The sequence below is a fragment of the Misgurnus anguillicaudatus genome, chromosome 18, assembly GCF_027580225.2.
Source record: "Misgurnus anguillicaudatus chromosome 18, ASM2758022v2, whole genome shotgun sequence".
Classification (NCBI taxonomy): domain Eukaryota; kingdom Metazoa; phylum Chordata; class Actinopteri; order Cypriniformes; family Cobitidae; genus Misgurnus; species Misgurnus anguillicaudatus.
In genome coordinates, this window is record NC_073354.2 from 643,959 (window position 1) to 666,621 (window position 22,663).

Sequence of the window (22,663 nt, forward strand, 5' to 3'; positions counted from 1 at the left end):
AGTTAATCTAAGCATGCCAAGAGGCTTAAATATTCCTGAAATAATAGTAAACTTTGATGCGTTGCCATGGCAACCAGCGTTCGAGATGTCAAAAATCCCTTCGCATTTTATCATCTCCAATGTCTCAGCATCATGTTGACCACGTTTGGTGTCAATCGCATGAATATCCTAGAAGGAGTATTTAAAAGTTCACTGCATGCAACTGAAGGGCTTAAATATGCTTTTAAAATGAAAGTAAAGTTTGAAGCGGTGTCATGGGAACAGAGTTCGAGATATCAAAAATCCATTCGCAATTTATCATCTACAATGTCTCTGCATCATGTTGACCACTTTTGGTGTCAATCGCATGAAAATCCTAGAAGGAGTATTTAAAAGAACATTGCATGGAACTTTAAAAAAAATCCAGCTTTGTGACTGACACACTTCCTGGCGCCTGGTGGTGGCGCTATACCCGGGAGTCACAATAGGCACATCGATGCGATTGGAATCTTCAGACGAACAAACACCCCGCGTGTCATTACAATAAGACATTTTTTGCCTTAGATATTAGACACTTCCTGTTTCTCTGATTCCGCCACAACTTTGTCGCCTCGCCATGGCAGAACCGTTCGAGATATCAAAAATCCCTTCGCAATTTAGCAAGTCCAATGTCTCGACATCATGATCACCACGTTTGGTGTCAATCCCATGAATCCCCTGGGAGGAGTATTTAAAAGTTCACCGTATGCATTTTTTAAACAATCCAAAATAGCCGACTTCCTGTTGGGCGGAGCTAAAATGTTAGAGGGTGAAAGTTATTCGGGTCGATGAGATCTATATGCGTACCAACTCTCGTACATGTGCGTACATTTTTGCCCGATCTGTGCCCCAATGTTTGTTTTTGCATTACAGGGGGCGCTACAGAGCTCCCTTGCCACGCCCGAGTTCCAGCCTTTGCCGGGTCCTAATGGCCGACGACTCTGACATCTCTGCCAATTTTCAAGAGTTTTTGAGTATGTTAAGGCCCCCAAATTGCCCCGAAACGTAAAAAAAAAAAAAAAATAATAATAAATATAGCTGCAAGCAGCGATGGCGGGCCCTCGCACGTTATTTTACCGCGTCGCGGTGCCTCCGAGAAAACGATGCACGGTGGGCATGTGCATCAAGTGGGTAAATATCAGTGGACTATTTCATTTTGCTACTGACCAATTTGGGTACTGTAGGTAAAAGAAACCCCACATTTTAGACAAACGGTGGTGCTAGTGAGCCACTAAATAGACATGCCTTTCTCTGACCTTTTTGTCAACACTTAACAGCCAACAACTGTCATGTGTGTGCCAAATTTGAAGTTAATCTAAACACGCCAAGAGCCTTAAATATGCCTGAAATAAATGTAAAGTTTGACGCGTTGCCATGGGAACAGCGTTGGAGATGTCAAAAATTCCTTCGCAGTTTAGCGTCTACAATGTCTCAGCATCATGTTGACCACTTCTGGAGTCAATCACATTATTTCCCTAGAAGGAGTATTTAAAAGAACATTGGATGGAACAGTCAAAAAAATCAACCTTTATGACTGCAACACTTCCTGGCGCCTGGTGGTGGCGCTATACCCGGGAGTCACAATAGGCACATCGATGCGATCGGAATCTTCAGACGAACAAACACCCCGCGTGTCATCACAATAAGACATTTTTTGCCTTAGATATTAGACACTTCCTGTTTCTCTGATTTCGCCATGAATTTGTCGCCTCGCCATGGCAGTACCGTTCGAGATATCAAAAATCCCTTCGCAATTTAGCAAGTACAATGTCTTGACATCATGATCACCACGTTTGGTGTCAATCCCATTAATCCACTAGGAGGAGTATTTAAAAGTTCACCGCATGTATTTTTTAAACAATCCAGAATGGCCGACTTCCTGTCGGGCGGAGCTAATATGTTAGAGTACGAAAGTTGTTCGGGTCGATGAGATCTATATGCGTACCAACTTTCGTACATGTGCGTACATGTTTGTCCGATCTATGCACCAATGTTTTTTTTCCATTACAGGGGGCGCTACAGAGCCCCCCTGCCACGCCCGTGTTCCAGCCTTTGGTTTTCTGCGATGACGGACGACTCTGACATCTGTGCCAAATTTCAAGAGTTTTCGAGTATGTTAAGGCACTCAAAACTCCCAAAAGTGTTGAAAAAAATAATAAAAATAATAATAATAATAATAATAATAAAAATAATAATCCGAGCAAAAACAATAGGGCTTCGCACCTTTCGGTGCAGGCCATTCTGGCCTGCTCCTCGGTGCTCGGGCCCTAAATATAGCTGCAAGCAGCGATGGCGGGCCCTCGCACGTTATTTTACCGCTACACGGTGCCTTCGAGAAAACGATGCACAGTGGGCAAGTGCATCAAGTGGGTAAATATCAGTGGACTATTTCATGTTGCTACTGACCCATTTAGGTACAGTAGGTAAAAGAAACCCCATATTTTAGACAAACAGGGGCGCTAGTCAGCCACCAAATAGACACGCCTTTATCTGACCTTTTTGTCAACACTTAACAGACGAAAACTCTGATGTGTGTGCCAAATTTAAAGTTCAACTAAGCACGCCAAGAGCCTTAAACATGCCTGAAATTAAAGTAAAGTTTGACGTGTTGCCATGGGAACAGCGTTCGAGGTGTCAAAAATTCCTTCGCAATTTATCATCTACAATGTCTCGGCATCTTGTTGATCACTTTTGGTGTCAATTGCATGAAAATCCTAGAAGGAGTATTTAAAAGTTTACCGCATGCAGCTGTAAGGTTTAAATATGCCTTAAAAATGAAAGTAAAGTTTGACAGGTTGCCATGGGAACAGCGTTTGAGATATCAAAAATCCCTTCGCAATTTATCATCTACAATGTCTCGGCATCATGTTAACCACTTCTCGTGTCAATCGCATGAAAATCCTAGAAGGAGTATTTAAAAGAACATCACATGGAACTGTCAAAAAAATCAACCTTTGTGACTGCAACACTTCCTGGCGCCTGGTGGTGGCGCTATACCCGAGACTTACAATAGGCACATGGATGCGATCGGAATCTTCAGACGAACAAACACCCCGCATTTCATCATAATAAGACATTTTTTGCCTTAGATATTAGACACTTCCTGTTTCTCTGATTTCGCCATGACTTTGTCGCTTCGCCATGGCAGAACCGTTCAAGATATCAAAAATCCCTTCGCAATTTAGCAAGTACAATGTCTCGACATCATGATCACCACGTTTGGTGTCATTTGCATGAATCCCCTAGGAGGAGTATTCAAAAGTTCACCGCATGCATTTTTTAAACAATCCAAAATGGCGGACTTCCTGTTGGGCGGAGCTAAAATGTTAGAGGGCGAAAGTTGTTCGGGTCGATGAGATCTATATGTGTACCAACTTTCGTAAATGTGCGTACATTTTTGCCCGATCTGTGCATCAATGGTTTTTTTTGCATTACAGGGGGCGCTACAGAGCCCCCGTGCCACGCCCGTGTTCCAGCCTTTGGATTTCTGCGATGACGGACGACTTTGACGTCTGTGCCAAATTTCAAGAGTTTTCGAGTATGTTAAGGCACCCAAAAAGTCCAAAAGTGTTAAAAAAAATAAAAACAACAAAAAAAAATAATAATAATAATAATAAAAATAATAATCCGAGCAAAAACAATAGGGCTTCGCACCTTTCGGTGCAGGCCATTCTGGCCTGCTCCTCGGTGCTCGGGCCCTAATAAATCCGAGCAAAAACAATAGGGCTTCGCACCTTTCGGTGCAGGCCATTCTGGCCTGCTCCTCGGTGCTCGGGCCCTAATAATAATAATAATAATAAACGGAGCAAAAACAATAGGGTCCTCACACCCTGGTGTGCTCGGGCCCTAATAATAATAATAATAAAAATAATAATCAGAGCAAAAACAATAGGGCTTTGCACCTTTCGGTGCAGGCCATTCTGGCCTGCTCCTCGGTGCTCGGGCCCTAATAATAATCCGAGCAAAAACAATAGGGCTTCGCACCTTTCGGTGCAGGCCATTCTGGCCTGCTCCTCGGTGCTCGGGCCCTAAAAAAATAAAAATAATAATAAATCCGAGCAAAAACAATAGGGCTTCGCACCTTTCGGTGCAGGTCATTCTGGCCTGCTCCTCGGTGCTCGGGCCCTAATAATAATAATACAAATAATAATAATCCGAGAAAAAACAATAGGGCTTCGCACCTTTCGGTGCAGGCCATTCTGGCCTGCTTCTCGGTGCTCTAGCCCTAAAAATAATAATTAAAACTGCAAGCAGTGATGAAAGGGCCCTCGCACGCATGTGCATCGCCACTCTATGGCCTTAGTAAAGCAATGAACCAGGGGGATTGAAATTTCAGTGGGTAAATATAGGTGGATATTCAAAGGAACTTTAAAGTGCCACACCTCCTTTGTGCAGCAGGTGGCGCTGTGATTGTAATTGATTGTTGTAACATTGATGTGTTGAGGCCAGGACCCTTGTCAAACGTATGATGTCTGTGACAGGTCGGACATTGCATCCCTGAGTTACAACAGCTTTCTCATGGTGAAACATCAAACTTTGCCAGGCCACCACAGACACGCCCCTTTAACGAAATGTCAAGATCTTCACAATTTATCATTGTGAAGTCCTTAAGTTCAGACTGACCAAATATGATGATTATCTGAAAAAGATTTCTATGAGCAGTAAATCACAGTGTAAAACATGTCATTTCCTGCTTCCAGCAGGTGGCGCTATAACTTTAACTGAATATTGCCATGTTGATGTGTTCAGGCCAGGACACTTATCAAACTTGTGAAGCGTGGGTCAGATTGGACATTTTAAACCTGAGTTAGAACAACTTCCTGTTTTTTTTTAGAACAACTTCCCCATTTTAACACCCCAAGTTCTGAAGCCTATATCACATGAAAATTTGTGCCACCTTTGATACGTGTGCAAAGTTTAATGACTTTTTGAGCTCGTTTAGGCTGTCAAAAATGTGATTCATTTAGCAATATTTTGCGAGGCCGCCACGGACACGCCCTTTAACGAAATGTCAAGGTCGTCACTATTTATCATCACACAAGGTCTTGAGATTAGACAGATGAAATATGATGTTGATATGGTTAAATCTCTAAGAGCAGTAAGTCACAGCATTAAACATGGCATTTTCTGCTGCCTTTAGGTGGCGCTATGACTGTTACTGAATTATGCCATGTTGATGTGTTCAGGCCGGGACCCTAATCAAACGTGTGATGTCGGGGGCAGATCGGACAATGTATGCCTGAATTACATCAGCTTCCTGTTTCATGGCGAAACATCACACTTTGCCAGGCCGCCACAACGAAAAGTCAAGATCTTCGCAGTTTATCATCGCAAAGGGCTTAAGATCAGACTGACCAGATATGATGATAATTTGATTAAATCTCTAAGAGCAGGAAATCCCAGCGTAAAACATGGTATTTTCTTCTACCTCTAGGTGGCGCTATGACTGAAGCTGAATATTGGAATTGAAATGTGTTCAGGCCAAGACCCTTATCCAACATGTGAAGCGTGGGGCAGATTGGACATTGTATGCCTGAGTTAGAACAACTTCCTGTTTCATGGCGAAAACGCTGAAATTTGTCAGGCTGCCACGGACACACCCTCCAACAAAAAGTCAAAAGCTCCGCAATTTAACATCGCAAAGGCCTTTAGATGATACTGACCAAATATGATGATTATCGGATTAAATCTCTGGGAGGAGTTTGTTAAAGTACAAAGGCTGGAAATGACAAAATTTGCACAGAAATCACAGCGAAAAATCAAAATGGCCGACTTCCTATGAGGTTTAGAGCTTAGTTCCAAAAGACTTTTTTGTAAGTCTTGGGGTGTTAGATGATCCTACCAAATTTTGTATCTGTATGTTTTTCGTAGCGGGGGGGCTGTTCTCTTGAAATATTGCAGGTGGCGCTATCGAGCCATTTCTACACGCCCACTTCTGGCGCCTATGCCACATGTAAATTTTCGCCACTTCTGACTTGTGTGCAACATTTTATGACTTTTTAAGCTTGTTTAGCCTGTCAAAAATGCGATTCATTTACCGATACTTTGCGAGGCCGCCACGGACACGCCCTTTAATGAAAAGTCAAGGTCATTGCTTTTTATCATCACACAAGGTCTTGAGATTACACTGGTGAAATATGATGTTGATATGGTTAAATATCTAAGAGCAGTAAGTCACAGTGTAAAACATGGTATTTCCTACTGCCTCTAGGTGGCGCTATGAGTGTTACTGAATTATGCCATGTTGATGTGTTCAGGCCAAGACCCTTATGAAACGTGTGAAGTCAGGGGCAGATCGGACAATGTATGCCTGAATTACATCAGCTTCCTGTTTCATGGCGAAACATCACAGTTTGCCAGGTCGCCACGGACACGCCCTCCAATGAAAAGTCAAAAGCTCCGCAATTTAGCATTGCAAAGGGCTTAAGATGATACTGACCAAATATGATGATGATCGGATTAAATCTCTAGGAGGAGTTCGTTAAAGTACGATGCTTGGAAATGTCAAAAAATGACAGAGAAAATTAAAAATGGCCGACTTCCTCTGGGGTTTAGAGCTTCGCTCCAAGAGACTTTTTTGTAGGTCGTGGAGTAATAGATGATCCCACCAAATTTTGTATCTGTACGTTTTTCGTAGTGGTGGGGCTGTTCTCTTGAAATTTTGCAGGTGGCGCTATCGAGCCATTTTTACATGCCCACTTCTGACGCCTATACTACATGTACATTTTCGCCACTTCTGACGCGTGTGCAAATTTTCATGAGTTTTCGGGTATGTTTAGGCCCGAAAATGCGATCCATTTCGGAGAAGAAGAAGAAGAAGAAAAATAATAATAAACGGAGCAAAAACAATAGGGTCCTCACACCCCGGTGTGCTCGGGCCCTAATTAAAGCTGCAAGCAGCGATGGAAGGGCCCTTGCACGCATATGCACCGCCACCCTATGGCATTAGTAAAGCAGTGAACCAGGGGGCTATGAATTAAAGTGGGTAAATATAGGTGGATATTCAAAGAAAAATTGATGTGCCACACCGCCTGTGTGCAGCAGGTGGCGCTATGACGGTACCTGATTATTGTTATATTGACGTGTTCAGGCCAGGACCCTTATCAAACGTGTGAAGTCTGGAGAAGATCATACAATGTATGCCTGAATTACAACAGCTTACTGTTTCATGGTGAAACATCACACTTTGCCAGGCTGCCACGGACACGCCCTTCAACGAAAAGTCAGGTTCTTTGCAATTTATCTTCGCAAAGGGCTTAAAATCTGTCTGACCAAATATGATGATGATTTTATTAAATCTCTAAGAGCAGTAAATCACAGCGTAAAACATGCCATTTCCTGCTACCTCTAGGTGGCGCTATGACTGAAGCTGAATATTGGCATTGAAATGTGTTCAGGCCAAGACTCTTATCAAACGTGTGAAGTGTGGGGAAGATTGGACATTGTAAGCCTTAGTTATAACAACTTCCTGTTTCATGGCGAAAACGCAGAACTTTGTCAGGCCGCCACAGACACACCCTCCAACGAAAAGTCAAAAGCTCCGCAATTTAACATCGCAAAGGCCTTTAGATGAGATTGACCAAATATGATGACGATCTGATAAAATCTCTATGAGGAGTTTGTTAAGGTACGACGCTTGGAAATGTCAGAAAATGACAGAGAAAATTCAAAATGGCCGGCTGTGGGGTTTAGAGCTTAGCTCCAAGAGACTTTTTTGAAGGTTTTGGGGTCATAGATGACCCTACCAAATTTCGTATCTGTATGTTTTTCGTAGTGGGGGGGCATTTTTACACGCCCACTTCTGACACCTATACTACATGTACATTTTCGCCACTTCTGACGCGTGTGTAAATTTTCATGAGTTTTCGGGTATGTTTAGGCCCTCAAAAATGCGATCCATTTCGGAGAAGAAGAAGAAGAAGAAGAAGAAAAATAATAATAAACGGAGTAAAAGCAATAGGGTCCTCACACCCCAGTGTGCTCGGGCCCTAATAATAATAAACGTAGCAAAAACAATAGGGCTTTGCACCCACGGTGCAGGCCATTCTGAGCACCCAAAGCAAGCACAGCAAGCACACAAAACACAGCAAGCTCACAAATCACAGCAAGCTCACAAAGCACACAAAGCACAGCAAGCTCACCAAGCACACAAAGCACAGCCAGCACACAAAGCACAGCAGGCACACAAAGCACAGCAAGCTCCCAAAGCACAGCAAGCTCACAAAGCACAGCAAGCATACAAAGCACACAAAGCATGGCAAGCTCACAGAGCATAGCAAGCTCACAAAGCACAGCAAGCTCACAAAACACAGCAAGCACACAAAGCACAGTAAGCTCACAAAACACAGCAAGCACACAAAGCACATCAAACACACAAAGCACAGCAAGCTCAAAAAGCACAACAAGCTCACAAACCACAGCAAGATCACCAAGCACAGCAAGCACACCAAGCATACCAAGCACAGCAAGCTGACAAAGCACAACAAGCTCAAAATGCACAGCAAGCTCACCAAGCACAGCAAGCACACAAAGCACAGCAAGCTCAGAAAGCACAGCAAGCTCACAAAGCACAGCAAGCACACAAAGCACATTAAGCTCACAAAGCACAGCAAGCACACAAAGCACAGCAAGCTCACAAAAAACAGCAAGCTCACAAAGCACAGCAAGCACACAAAGCACAGCAAGCACACAAAGCACAGCAAGCTCACAAAGCACAGCAAGCACACAAAGCACAGCAAGCTCACAAAGCACAGCAAGCACACAAAGCACAGCAAGCTTCAATTTTTTTTTCAATTCAATTTTATTTATATAGCGCTTTTCACAATACTCAATTGTTTCAAAGCAGCTTTACATTAATAGAAGCAGTAAAAGCACAGAAAAACGACAGATAGCATAACATAATACACAATAGCATAAGCAGTCAAATTTGCTGCGGCTATGACGCGACATTATGAGCGAGCTTATTACTAATGTAACGTCTAAAAGAAGAAGCTAAGTTAAGCCCAAGCAGGCTACCTCCCCGGGGTAAAAAAACCCCTAGGAGAAAAAAAACAAAAACCCCGGGTTGTTTAGCCGAGGAAATAAAAATAAAAGTCCTAGGAGGGAAAAACCCTTGGGAGATATACATGTATATACACACATATAAACGGATAAGGAGCTTAAGCGGAGATTAAGCGGAGATTAAGCGGATATTAAGCGGGTCCTGCCGGTGGTCGTTGGTCAGGCATCAGCTGGGCATCACATTGAAGGACGACCAGTAGATCAGAGGTGTGCCGACTTTCACATCTACCGGAACTGGGTCTGTTTGTCCCATTGTCCTCAGGGTCAATGGGACCCAGGGACGAGACAGGGAGAGAAAAACAAAATCATATTAGCGTAGGGGCCGTTCACATGTAATGCAAGTGTCACACAGTGATGTGGTTTAATCAGCTTAGTTTCAGACAGACTAACTATTGAGGCATAATTGTTTTATCCACAGTTGAGGATTTTGCAAATTGGGGGCCCACTGCGACGGTATATATGGTAACTAAGGGTCACCTTCCGATTTTTAAGAGAAAATGAAACCTGTCGACACGTTTGACTAAGGCCTGTAACCCCACTGTCGTCGTTAATGCAGGTTCAGTGGCAAACGGGTCTGTATGGCATACTATTCGCAATAGAAAGAAAGCGCCAAAATCACAACCCAACCATACGTGCCAACCCGTTTGACTAAGGCCAAAAGCCCCACTGTCGTCGTTAATGCAGGTTCAGTGGCAAACGGGTCTGTATGGCATACTATTTGCAATACAAAGAAAGCGCCAAAATCACAACCCACCCATACGTGCCAACCCGTTTGACTAAGGCTGGAGGCCCCACTGTCGTCGTTAATGCAGGTTCAGCGGCAAACGGGTTTGTATGGCATACTATTCACAAGAACACGAAAGTTCCAAAATCGCAATCCGACTATAGGTTAAGATAAGGTTTTTATTTATTTATTTGGTTGGTCTGTGTTATGACCGCGAGTGCTTTGTTCCGTACAGATAACTATTTCGAGTTAAGTACTTTTACTAGACAAATTATGCGAATGCTTTGTTGAAGAGAAAAGTTTTAAGTCTAGATTTAAAATTATCGACTGTGTCTGATTCTCGGACATCGGTTGGTAAATCATTCCAGAGCTTAGGGGCTAAGTAGGAAAATGACCTTCCACTTTTAGACACTTTTGATAGTCTAGGGATAATCAAGAGACCAGAATTTTGCGACCGTAGTGTGCGTGATGGATTGTATTCTGATAGTAATTCTCTAAGATATGAGGGTGCTAGGCCATTTAAAGCTTTGTAGGTGATTAGTGATATTTTAAATTGTATGCGATATTTAACTGGTAGCCAGTGTAAAGATGCCAGAATTGGGCTTATGTGGTCATACTTTTTAGATCGAGTAAGTACCCTTGCGGAAGCGTTTTGAACTAGCTGAAGCTTGTTTACTTGATTTGCATGGCATCCCCCGAGTAGCGAGTTACAATAGTCTATTCTAGAGGTCATAAAAGCATGGATAAGCTTCTCTGCGTCAGATGTAGACAGTATATGGCGTATTTTCTAGATATTTCTAAGATGGAAGAATGCTGTGCGGCAGACGTTGGCGATATGACTATCGAAGGATAAGTTGCTGTCGAACATCACACCTAAGTTCCTAACCGTGGAAGATGGCACCACAGTGCAGCCATCTATGTGCAACTTGTAATCTGACATATTATGTTTGTAGCGATTCGGTTCAATGATAAGTATCTCTGTCTTATTGGAGTTCAACTTAAGAAAGTTATGTGCCATCCAGTCACTAACATCGCTAAGGCAGTCTGTTAGCTTAGAAAACGTGTGTGTTTCACTGGGATGTGAGGAGATGTAAAGCTGGGTATCATCCGCATAGCAGTGAAAACTTATGTTATGTTTCCTGATAATGTCTCCTAGAGGTAACATGTATAACGAGAACAGGATAGGACCTAAAACCGAACCCTGCGGTACACCGTATTTAACCAGGGAGTGATATGACTCTTCCTCGTTTACATAAACAAAGTGAAGCTCACAAAGCACAGCAAGCACACAAAGCACAGCAAGCTCACAAAGCACAGCAAGCACCATAAAGTGCATCAAACACGCAAGGCTCAGGAATCACCACAATGCAGAGCAACAACAGCAAACATGGAAAAATATAACATATGTGAACTACAGACAGGTTGAGAAGAATTGATGAGGAAGAACAAAACATTAATAGAAAAACCTAATACATGACTCAGGTGGGATTCGAACCCAAGAACTCAGAATCTCAATGCATGTGATTTCCTGGATGCGCCACTCAGTTGACACAGTTCATGGGGCAGCAGAAAAATATTAGATATCTGCAAGGATTGACATATGTCAATCACCAAATATGCAGAATTGACACAGCAGAAGTAGAAATACCAGAAATACAATGTACATGAGTTCAAGTGATATTGAAGACAAGCAGATCATTATGTATAGTAATGCTATACAATGTAATATACAGTCATATTAATTTACTATGACAAATAGACATCGTCACAGGCACGGTCAACTTTGGAGTGGTATTTCTAAGAAAGATAACATAATATCAAAAATCGGTTCAGTCATTTCTGTGCGGATTGCTCCAAACATTATACGAGCAGAACCTGGCAAAAAATAAACAAAATTTGTAAAAGGAGTAGCGGAAAAATCATCTACCAAATGCTTTACAATAATACATGAACAGAATGTTGGAAAATGACAAAGGAGGTATCGTTGCAACCGGCATAAACCAGTGAATACAATTTCAGAAAGAAATTCATATCAGACAAAGTATTCCGAAGTTATAAGCAGTTCCATAAGAACTGTTATAGTTTATTACCCCTAGGTGGCGCTGTACTCTGACTTCCCAGGTACCTTCAGGACATCATGTCAAAGCTCCTTACCACTTTTTGCGCGGATATGTCCAATAGTTCAAAATATATAACAATTTATGTGAAATTTCAAAATGGCGGACAGCCGGTTTGGTCAAACCCGGCAAAATACACACCGACAGATGCGGCATGATGTAAGCAATCCATAGACATCAAGATCATGGTACTGGACCACATGCCAGTGAGCATCGTGCATCAGAGCTCCGTCGAGTTTATCATCCAAATCCTATTTTCTGACTACCTTGTTCCTATTTATATAATATAACATATTCGTTTATCTCAAGAATACTTTACCGTGACGACTATTGAGCAGTACTACCACGTGAAACGATTTATCACTGCTAAACACCCAGTGTTAGCATATAGCCCGCTAGCATCAACAAACAGGTGCCGATCTAATGCCGGACTCATCCAATGTATGCTATTCAGACCTGTCCTCACCTAAGCGGGAAGCTGTGGAGCAGTTGATACCCGGTTATCGCAGATCCTACGCGACGTACAGCGCCCAGTTCACCCAGGCTCCAGACATCCACAAGCGACCGAGAAATGCAAAAAGCGAACACCCTACGCGGTGCAGCTTCACGGACCGCGCTCGAGGGAACGGAGACGCCATCGCCCAGAATGAAAGCGATCGGGAAGCCGTGGAGGAGCTGCTGCCTGGCCGTCGCAGATTCAGCGTGCCTCACATCACACTGGCTACAGACGTCCGCAGGCGATCAGGGCGTGCTGCGAGCGAGCTTCCCTCGCGATGTAGCTTCACGGACCGCGTCCAGGTGACCGAAGACGCCATCACCCAAAATGAAAGCGGTAAGACTCCGCTTGTTATTGTAACCTGCATTACTTGCCACATGTACAGTTTAGCTTCTTCCATCAGCACAGAGGGGTTTACTTGTGCTAAGTGTATTGAAGTAGTAAGGCTGACGGAGAAGATTGCAGAACTAGAAGCGCGCATCCAAACGCTAGTTGATGACAGCAATACCGCTAATGCTACAAACGCTAATACCGTTAATGCTACAAACGTTAATAACGCTAATGCTACAAACGCTAATACCGCTAATGCTACAAACACTGCTTCGGGTGCGCCTAGTGTTAAACGTAATACACATAGCTTGGTTCCGTCATCTGAGTCAAGGCGGCCGACTAACTGGGTGACTGTCAGGCGGCACAGTCGTTTCCGGTGCCCACCCAAGACCCCCCTGGTACTTTCAAACAGGTTCGATATTCTAAGCAATACACCGACTGAGACGTCTGTTAATAGTGCCTTGGTTATTGGAGATTCGATACTTAGGAACGCGAACATTGAGGCACCAGCCACCATAGTCGATTGTATACCGGGAGCCAGGTCTTCAGACATTAGATCAAAACTTAAATTGCTGGCTAATGCTAAGCGTAAGTTTTCTAAAATTGTTATTCACGCCGGCACGAATGACACCAGACTCCGCCAGTCGGAGATCACCAAAGATAATATTAAAGAGATATGTGAAATTGCTAAAACAATGTCAGACAATGTAATATGCTCTGGTCCCCTCCCCGCCTACCTCCCCGAAACTTACAGTAGATTATTGTCTCTTCACGACTGGATGTCAAAATGGTGCCCTCAGCATAACGTAGGGTTTATAGACAATTGGAAGCATTTCCGGGGGAGACCAGACCTGCTAAAGAGAGATGGCCTCCATCCGTCTCAGGAAGGAAGGGCGATTCTCTCTATAAATCTGACCAATAGTCTTACTTCTAATACAGTCTGACTATCCAGGGTACAGGTCAGGAAACAGACGGATCGGCTTAACCGTCCGTCTGTTAGCTGCCGTGATATGTCAAGATCACTTATATCCCAGCACTTCGAGTCAATCTTACCAGAATATCAACACATTTCAACTGTATCTGTTCCCCGAACAAATAAATACAGAGCACCGCTTACCACATCTGGTACAAATCTGATTAATATAAAATTAGAAAACAATACATTAACAGATGAACATCGAATGTTAAAATTCAGCCTTCTTAACATTAGATCGCTTACCAATAAAGAACCTATTGTCAATGAAATAGTTACAGACCAAAACTTAGATGCACTCTGTTTAACAGAAACCTGGCTTAAAGCAGACGACTACATTAGTTTAAATGAATCCACCCCACAAGACTATTATTATAAACACGAACCTCGATTAAAGGGGAGAGGGGGTGGTGTAGCTACAATATACAACAACATTTTTAAAGTAAACCAAAAATCTGAAGTAAAATTTAAATCATTTGAACTAATGTTGTTAAATATGGAAATAACCGATCGTAACCACAAACAGCTCTCTTTTGCCTTAGCTACAATCTATAGACCTCCGGGCCACCATGCAGATTTCCTTAAAGAAATAGCAGATTTCCTGTCTGAGCTTGTAGTCACTGTAGATAAAGCTCTTATCGTTGGTGATTTTAATATTCATGTGGATAACCCAAAAGATGCACTAGGACGTGCGTTTATGGATGTTCTAAATTCTCTCAATATTAGACAAAACGTGACAGGGCCAACGCATACTCGTAAGCACACATTAGACTTAATTCTGTCACTCGGGCTCAATATTAATGACATCAAAATATCACCTCAGAGTGATGCAGTTTCTGACCATTACCTTGTGTCATAAGCCATGTTTCCATCCACATGTTTTTATCCGAATTAAGTGATATTGAATGAAAAATGCGTTATGGAAACAGTAAAATTCGATTGAATTTCATGAATATCGAATCAAAAGAAATACGTTCGATCTCATCGGATTTTATCTTGATCGATATATGGCTTATCCGATAATCGCTGATGGAAACGTTATTTGCCGAATAAATACTGATTTGCGATTCAGGTTTAGGTCCTTTTATGGTTGCAACCCACACCCAACACAAGAAAAAAAAAGTTTTAGGTCATTCCGCTCTGGTGGCAAAAATGGCGTGTGTCAACAAAGTCAGATGTAAGTGGACAAACGTCGAGACGACATTCATTTAAAATTTAATTTAGCAGAGAAAATAACGAGCTGAAGATCTTTGCCCGAACCCGATGGGTTCGGTTGGATTCGGGCTTCATTTCTAACATTTTACACGGGCTCGTGCTCCGCCTTTGCACGGTAAATGAGCGGTCAAGTTCAATGCTGACCACGCTGAAGCCATTTACAGTGGATTTAATAATTTCCTCAACAAAAATGCCTAATCTTGGTGAGTAAAGGTTTTTTAATTTATAACTAAATATTACTTAGTCTTAAATACATAATTTAGGCAGAGGATATAGACTAATGTTGGCATTAATGTAAAGAAAGTGCCGAAGCAAATACCACGGAACCTTTATCCTAATTTCGTTATTGCCAAATACCCATCTTAATTCAGAATGTATTATCTCAATTTAATTCGTTAAGAAATAATTGTTTTTATTGGCATGTTGGCCTATAATGTATTGCATATGCCTATTTAGAACGAGATGTTACGATGTTACAGATGACTTATTTTTTTTCTTTGTTTCAACTTCCAAGTGACGTGTAGCCCAGTTAGTCATTAATAAATAATGTTAAAACCTGTGTAAATTACTCATTCTTGATAAAAGCTGTTTGCGTGCGCAAATTTAAATAATGTATGGCTGTAAACGGGTTCGGGCTTTTAAAAAGCTGTCAATCTAAATATACTTTCGGGTTCGATTACAGCTCTATTTTAGATAGCAAAAATCTAAGAAATGCCATAATTTATCAGGAACTCGCGAAGGAAATGTCCAAGGTTATGACAAGACGTCCTCCGGAGTAAATGAGGCGCTCAAACAGCGATACGTGTTTCAAAAAAGAGAGTTATCTCGCAACGGTGCCGGAGGGAAAATAAAAGCAAATTCGACCTTGATGAGATGGATCCTCGGCCAAAGAACCCTCGTAGCTTTATTGGCTTATTAACAACTCTAAAGATATTTTTACGTTCTCATTTACGTTAAGAATTGATCCGGACTATCATTTCACGTTAATGCCTCCGTTGTCGTTGGGCATTTACATGCATCTGCATCATCATAGCAATTTGATGTTAACGTAATTTTCTTATTATTATAGCTTGATATGTCGCTATCATCTCAGCTGGCACATAAGCACTTAAAACTTGTGAAATGCCGCAAATTTGTCTGGCAAAACTTTGTTCGCAAATGTTTGCTTGAATATTGTGCGATTCAGTGCGAAAATGAATGGAAACACCTTCAAATGTCTCAAATCAATTCGATATACCAATTTGATCGCAAACCAGCATGTGACGTCATCACGCACAGGTTTTTATTCGCTTTAAAGCCGTTGGATGGAAACACACTTTCACCAGCTTTATTCGCATAAGTTTTTTAACCGAACTTCAGATAATTCGATTGACAAGTGGATGGAAACTTAGCTAGTCACTGTACTTCTAGATAGGATCACTCAATCCACAACATGCTACAGATTAGCCAGAACAATAATTTCCACCACTAAAGATAGCTTTATTAGCACTCTTCCAGACCTGTCCCAAATTAAACATGTAGCAGATAACTGTGACAATCTAGATATTGTAATAGAAAACCTAAACAATGTCTGTTCTAACACATTGGATGCCGTTGCTCCCATTCGAAAATAGAGAATCAAAGAAAAACCGCCAGCTCCATGGTATGATCATCACACCGCAGCACTCAAAAGGGCAACTAGGAAAATGGAAAGAAATTATAGAAGCACAAAGTTAGAGGTATGGCGTGCAGCATGGAAAGAGAGTGTTAAACAATACAGACAGGCTATTAAAACCGCCAGATCTACCTATCTTAGCAAGCTTATAAATGAGAATCATAATAACCCTCGTTTCCTCTTCAGCACCGTTGCAAAACTGACTAGAAATAAAGAACAAACAGAAACCAATAGTAAACTTCAACACAATAGTAACGACTTCATGAACTTCTTTTCTAACAAAATTACGGCTATAAGGGAAAACATCGTAGCTACCCAGGCAGCCACCACTCTACGCGTTAGTTCACTTAACACTAGACTACCATACGAACATCTTGATTCATTTAAACCTACTACAATAGATGAGCTCTCTAGACTAGTTACATCATCCAAATCATCATCCTGTATATTAGACCCCGTTCCCACAAAACTGCTTAAAGAGGAATTCCCTGTAGTGTCAACCCCGGTTCTAAATATCTTTAACTCATCGCTAGAAATAGGATACGTTCCAACAGCTTTCAAACTAGCAGTTATTAAACCGCTGATTAAAAAACCACAGCTTGATCAGGGAGAGCTTAATAACTTTAGACCAATCTCAAATCTCCCGTTTCTTTCGAAAATATTAGAAAAGGTAGTGGCAAGCCAGTTACGCACATTCTTGACAAATAATAGTACATATGAAAAGTTCCAATCAGGATTCAGGCCCCACCATAGCACAGAGACAGCGTTGCTTAGAGTTACAAATGACCTCCTATTAACATCCGATCGTGGTGAAATCTCAATTCTTATATTATTAGACCTTAGTGCAGCCTTTGACACAATAGATCATACAATCTTACTCAATAGACTAGAAAACTATGTTGGTATCAGTGGTCAGGCGCTAGCCTGGTTTAGGTCGTATCTAACCAATCGCTATCACTTTGTTTATGTAAACGAGGAAGAGTCATATCACTCCCTGGTTAAATACGGTGTACCGCAGGGATCGGTTTTAGGTCCTATCCTGTTCTCGTTATACATGTTACCTCTAGGAGAAATCATCAGGAAACATAACATAAGTTTTCACTGCTATGCGGATGATACCCAGCTTTACATCTCCTCACATCCCAGCGAAACACACACGTTTTCTAAGCTAACAGACTGCCTTAGCGATGTTAGTGACTGGATGGCACATAACTTTCTTAAGCTGAACTCCAATAAGACAGAGATACTTATTATTGAACCGAATCGCTACAAACATAATATGTCAGATTACAAGTTGCACATAGATGGCTGCACTGTGGTGCCATCTTCCACGGTTAGGAACTTAGGTGTGATGTTCGACAGCAATTTATCCTTCGATAGTCATATCGCCAACGTCTGCCGCACAGCATTCTTCCATCTTAGAAATATCTCGAAAATACGCCATATACTGTCTACATCTGACGCAGAGAAGCTTATCCATGCTTTTATGACCTCTAGAATAGACTATTGTAACTGGCTACTCGGGGGATGCCATGCAAATCAAGTAAACAAGCTACAGCTAGTTCAAAACGCTTCCGCAAGGGTACTTACTCGATCTAAAAAGTATGACCACATAAGCCCAATTCTGGCATCTTTACACTGGCTACCAGTTAAATATCGCATACAATTTAAAATATCACTAATCACCTACAAAGCTTTAAATGGCCTAGCACCCTCATATCTTAGAGAATTACTATCAGAATACAATCCATCACGCACACTACGGTCGCAAAATTCTGGTCTCTTGATTATCCCTAGACTATCAAAAGTGTCTAAAAGTGGAAGGTCATTTTCATACTTAGCCCCTAAGCTCTGGAATGATTTACCAACCGATGTCCGAGAATCAGACACAGTCGATAATTTTAAATCTAGACTTAAAACTTTTCTCTTCAACAAAGCATTCGCATAATTTGTCTAGTAAAAGTACTTAACTCGAAATAGTTATCTCTACGGAACAAAGCACTCGCGGTCATAACACAGACCAACCAAATAAATACATAAAAATCTTATCTTAACCTATAGTCGGATTGCGATTTTGGAACTTTCGTGTTCTTGTGAATAGTATGCCATACAAACCCGTTTGCCACTGAACCTGCATTAATGACGACAGTGGGGCCTCCAGCCTTAGTCAAACGGGTTGGCACGTATGGTTGGGTTGTGATTTTGGCGCTTTCTGTGTCTTGTGAATAGTATGCCATACAAACCCGTTTGCCACTGAACCTGCATTAACGACGACAGTGGGGCCTCCAGCCTTCGTCAAACTGGTTGGCACGTATGGTTGGGTTGTGATTTTGGCGCTTTCTTTGTATTGCGAATAGTATGCCATACAGACCCGTTTGCCACTGAACCTGCATTAACGACGACAGTGGGGCTTCTGGCCTTAGTCAAACGGGTTGGCACGTATGGTTGGATTGTGATTTTGGCGCTTTCTTTATATTGCGAATAGTATGCCATACAGACCCGTTTGCCACTGAACCTGCATTAACGACGACAGTGGGGCTTCCGGCCTTAGTCAAACGGGTTGGCACGTATGGTCGGGTGGCGATTTTGGCGCTTTCTTGTGTCTTGTGAATAGTATGCCATACAGACCCGTTTGCCACTGAACCTGCATTAACGACGACAGTGGGGCCTCCAGCCTTAGTCAAACGGGTTGACACGTATGGTCAGGTTGCGATGTTGGCGTTTTCTCGTGATCTTGTAAATAGTATGCAATATAGACCCGTTTGCCACTGAACCTGCATAAACGACGACAGTGGGGTTACAGGCCTTAGTCAAACGGGTCGACAGGTTTCGTTTTCTCTTAAAAATCGGAAGGTGACCCTTAGTTACCATATATACCGTCGCAGTGGGCCCCCAATTTGCAAAATCCTCAACTGTGGATAATATAATTATGCCGCAATAGTTAGTCTGTCTGAAACTAAGCTGATTAAACCACATCACTGTGTGACACTTGCATTACATGTGAACGGCCCCTACGCTAATATGATTTAGTTTTTCTCTCCCGGTCTCGTCCCTGGGTCCCATTGACCCTGAGGACAATGGGACAAACAGACCCAGTTCCGGTAGATGTGAAAGTCGGCACACCTCTGATCTACTGGTCGTCCTTCAATGTGATGCCCAGCTGATGCCTGACCAACGACCACCGGCAGGACCCGCTTAATATCCGCTTAATCTCTGCTTAATCTCCGCTTAATCTCCGCTTAAGCTCCTTATCCGTTTATATGTGTGTGTATACATGTATATCTCCCAAGGGTTTGTCCCTCCTAGGACTTTTTATTTTTATTTCCTCGGCTAAACAACACAGGGTTTTTGTTTTTTTTCTCCTAGGGGGTTTTTTACCCCGGGGAGGTAGCCTGCTTGGGCTTAACTTAGCTTGTTCTCCTAGACGTTACATTAGTAATACGCTCGCTCATAATGTCGCGTCATAGCCGCAGCAAATTTGACTGCTTATGCTATTGTGTATTATGTTGTGCTATCTGTCGTTTTTCTGTGCTTTTACTGCTTCTATTAATGTAAAGCTGCTTTGAAACAATTGAGTATTGTGAAAAGCGCTATATAAATAAAATTGAATTGAAAAATTTAAATCATAATTTTCTGACAAACAGTTCAGAAGTTATGGGCAAAAATTGCCTATTTTCATATCTCATGACCCATAGGTGGCTCTGTCACCAAATTTGATATGGACCCCCAGTTCATGGTCAACATAAGTGTACCAAATTTCATTTCAATTGATCAAAGAATGACCGAGGTACAGCTTCAGAACCATTATTGCATCAACCTCGTTAAGTTCACGCATTTATTACTTTTGCATAAAGATAAATATCAAAATTCTGTTCGATCATTTCTATGCAGCTCACTACAAAGATCATCTGTGACAAACTTCATAACAATTGAACCAAATTTGAATGAGGAATAGCGAAAAAACAAACAACTGTACATTTCAAAAATGGCCACTACTGTAATGGGAGGAGTCTTACTGTAAGGTATTAAAATCAATTAATGTGAGAAGGGCAATCACGTGTACTAAGTAGAATTTTCATAGTTCAAATGTATCATTAGTTATAACAGTTCGAACATTGAATTTTTGATCTGCTGGTGGCGCTATAGAGTTACTGCTAGAGACCCCATTATTCGTCACATGACTATTTAGGACCACCACTACAATTGTGCCAAATTTCATCATTCCACTACTTATGGTTCATAGGGCTGCCATAGACTCCCATTGGACAAGAGTAAGAATAATAATAATAATAATACTAACAATTGCAATAGGTGTCTCAGCACCTTCGGTGCTTGACCCCTAATAATAATAATAATAATAATAATAAACGGAGCAAAAACAATAGGGTCCTCACACCCTGGTGTGCTTGTGCCCTAATAATAATAATAATAATAATAAACGGAGCAAAAACAATAGGGTCCTCACACCCCGGTGTGCTCGGGCCCTAATAATAAACGAAGCAAAAACAATAGTGCTTTGCACCCACGGTGCAGGCCATTCTGGCCTGCTCCTCGGTGCTCGGGCCCTAATAATAAGAAACGGAGCAAAAACAATAGGGCTATGCACCCACAGTGCAGGCCATTCCGGCCTGCTCCTCGGTGCTCGGGCACTAATAATCAGAGCAAAAACAATAGGGCTTCGCACCTTTCGGTGCAGGCCATTCTGGCCTGCTCCTCGGTGCTCGGGCCCTAATAAATCCGAGCAAAACAATAGGTCTTCGCACCTTTCGGTGCAGGCCATTCTGGCCTGCTCCTCGGTGCTCGGGCCCTAATAAATTCGAGCAAAACCAATAGGGCTTCGCACCTTTCGGTGCAGGCCATTCTGGCCTGCTCCTCGGTGCTCGGGCCCTAATAAATGGAGCAAAAACAATAGGGCTTCGCACCTTTCGGTGCAGGCCATTCTGGCCTGCTCCTCGGTGCTCGGGCCCTAATAATAAACGGAGCAAATACAATAGAGTCCTCACACCCTGGTGTGCTCGGGCCCTAATAATAATAAACAGAGCAAAAACAATAGGGTCCTCACACCCTGGTGTGCTCGGGCCCTAATAATTTTGAGATTGTTACAGATACAAATACAAATACTGACTCCGCTGCCCACCCCAGTATCAAATTTATTTTAAATCTAGACGCACGGCAAGTGCCCTTAAATATAGGGGCGTCTGAAACAAAACGTGTTCACAGGTGAGCGCTTTTAAAAACAGAAGGAAGTGGGGCGTCCTACGTTTTTCATGCGTTTTAGACGTTTATGGAACCTAATGCAAGAATTCTTCCAATAAGTGGTCGGGACACAATCAACCTGAGCATAAAGCGGCGGGATCATCTTACACCCGGAAATTACGGGAGTGGGGCTGCTGTGAGTGCTGGCAGCTTAGGGACAGCAAGCTTTAACCCGGTTGCATGACAACACCGGCCCTCGTAGCCAAAAAACTGACAGGCCCACAGGGAATTCTCCAAGTCCTCCCTATGGCCAATCCGTGCCTGGGAGTGAATCATTCTTTTAATACCCGAGTTGAACAACACATCAAATCTTTCATTAATGTAAATGTAAGCATAGACTTTTTAATATTACTTATGCAAACCTTAATCGTGTAAGTCGAAGTTTCTCCAACAGCTGTCGCTCATAGCCATGTCTGCTTGTATCTGTCTCAATTGAATCTGGCACCACTTCAGAAACAAAGCGTACAGGGTCCCACCCTGTCATGATATCAAAAGTGATGACACAGCCAAGTGAGTGAGAGACGATGGACACTTTTCCTTTCCCTGCAAATTCTGGGTTGCGCTCACAGAAGAGTGTGTAGAGTCGGTTCATTTCTTTGGTCAGACCTCGCGTTATCTGAGGATAAAGGAGCAAAAAGTGTGAAACAAAAACTTGTTTATTTGTCTATGTAGAACAAAAAGAGAAAGAATAAGTGTGTTCATATGAGGCATCACTTTGATTTATTTTACATAATACTTCTGTTCTAAAATCTAGAGAGCTACCTAGCATCTACATAGTGTCTTTTAAGACAGCATCCTAGCAAAAACAGAGTAAAAGTAA

General features: G+C 42.2%; 1 protein-coding gene across 3 annotated transcripts in view; it reads right to left on the bottom strand.

The window, feature by feature from the left end:
• Positions 1–22,663, bottom strand: part of ddhd1b (DDHD domain containing 1b) — a 269,259-nt gene that overhangs the window by 173,991 nt on the left and 72,605 nt on the right. For all 3 annotated transcript variants that reach the window (XM_073855467.1, XM_073855466.1, XM_073855465.1), the window contains one exon: positions 22,206–22,459. In XM_073855467.1, coding sequence (XP_073711568.1) covers positions 22,206–22,459 — 254 coding nt within the window. The remainder of the gene's footprint in view (positions 1–22,205; positions 22,460–22,663) is intronic.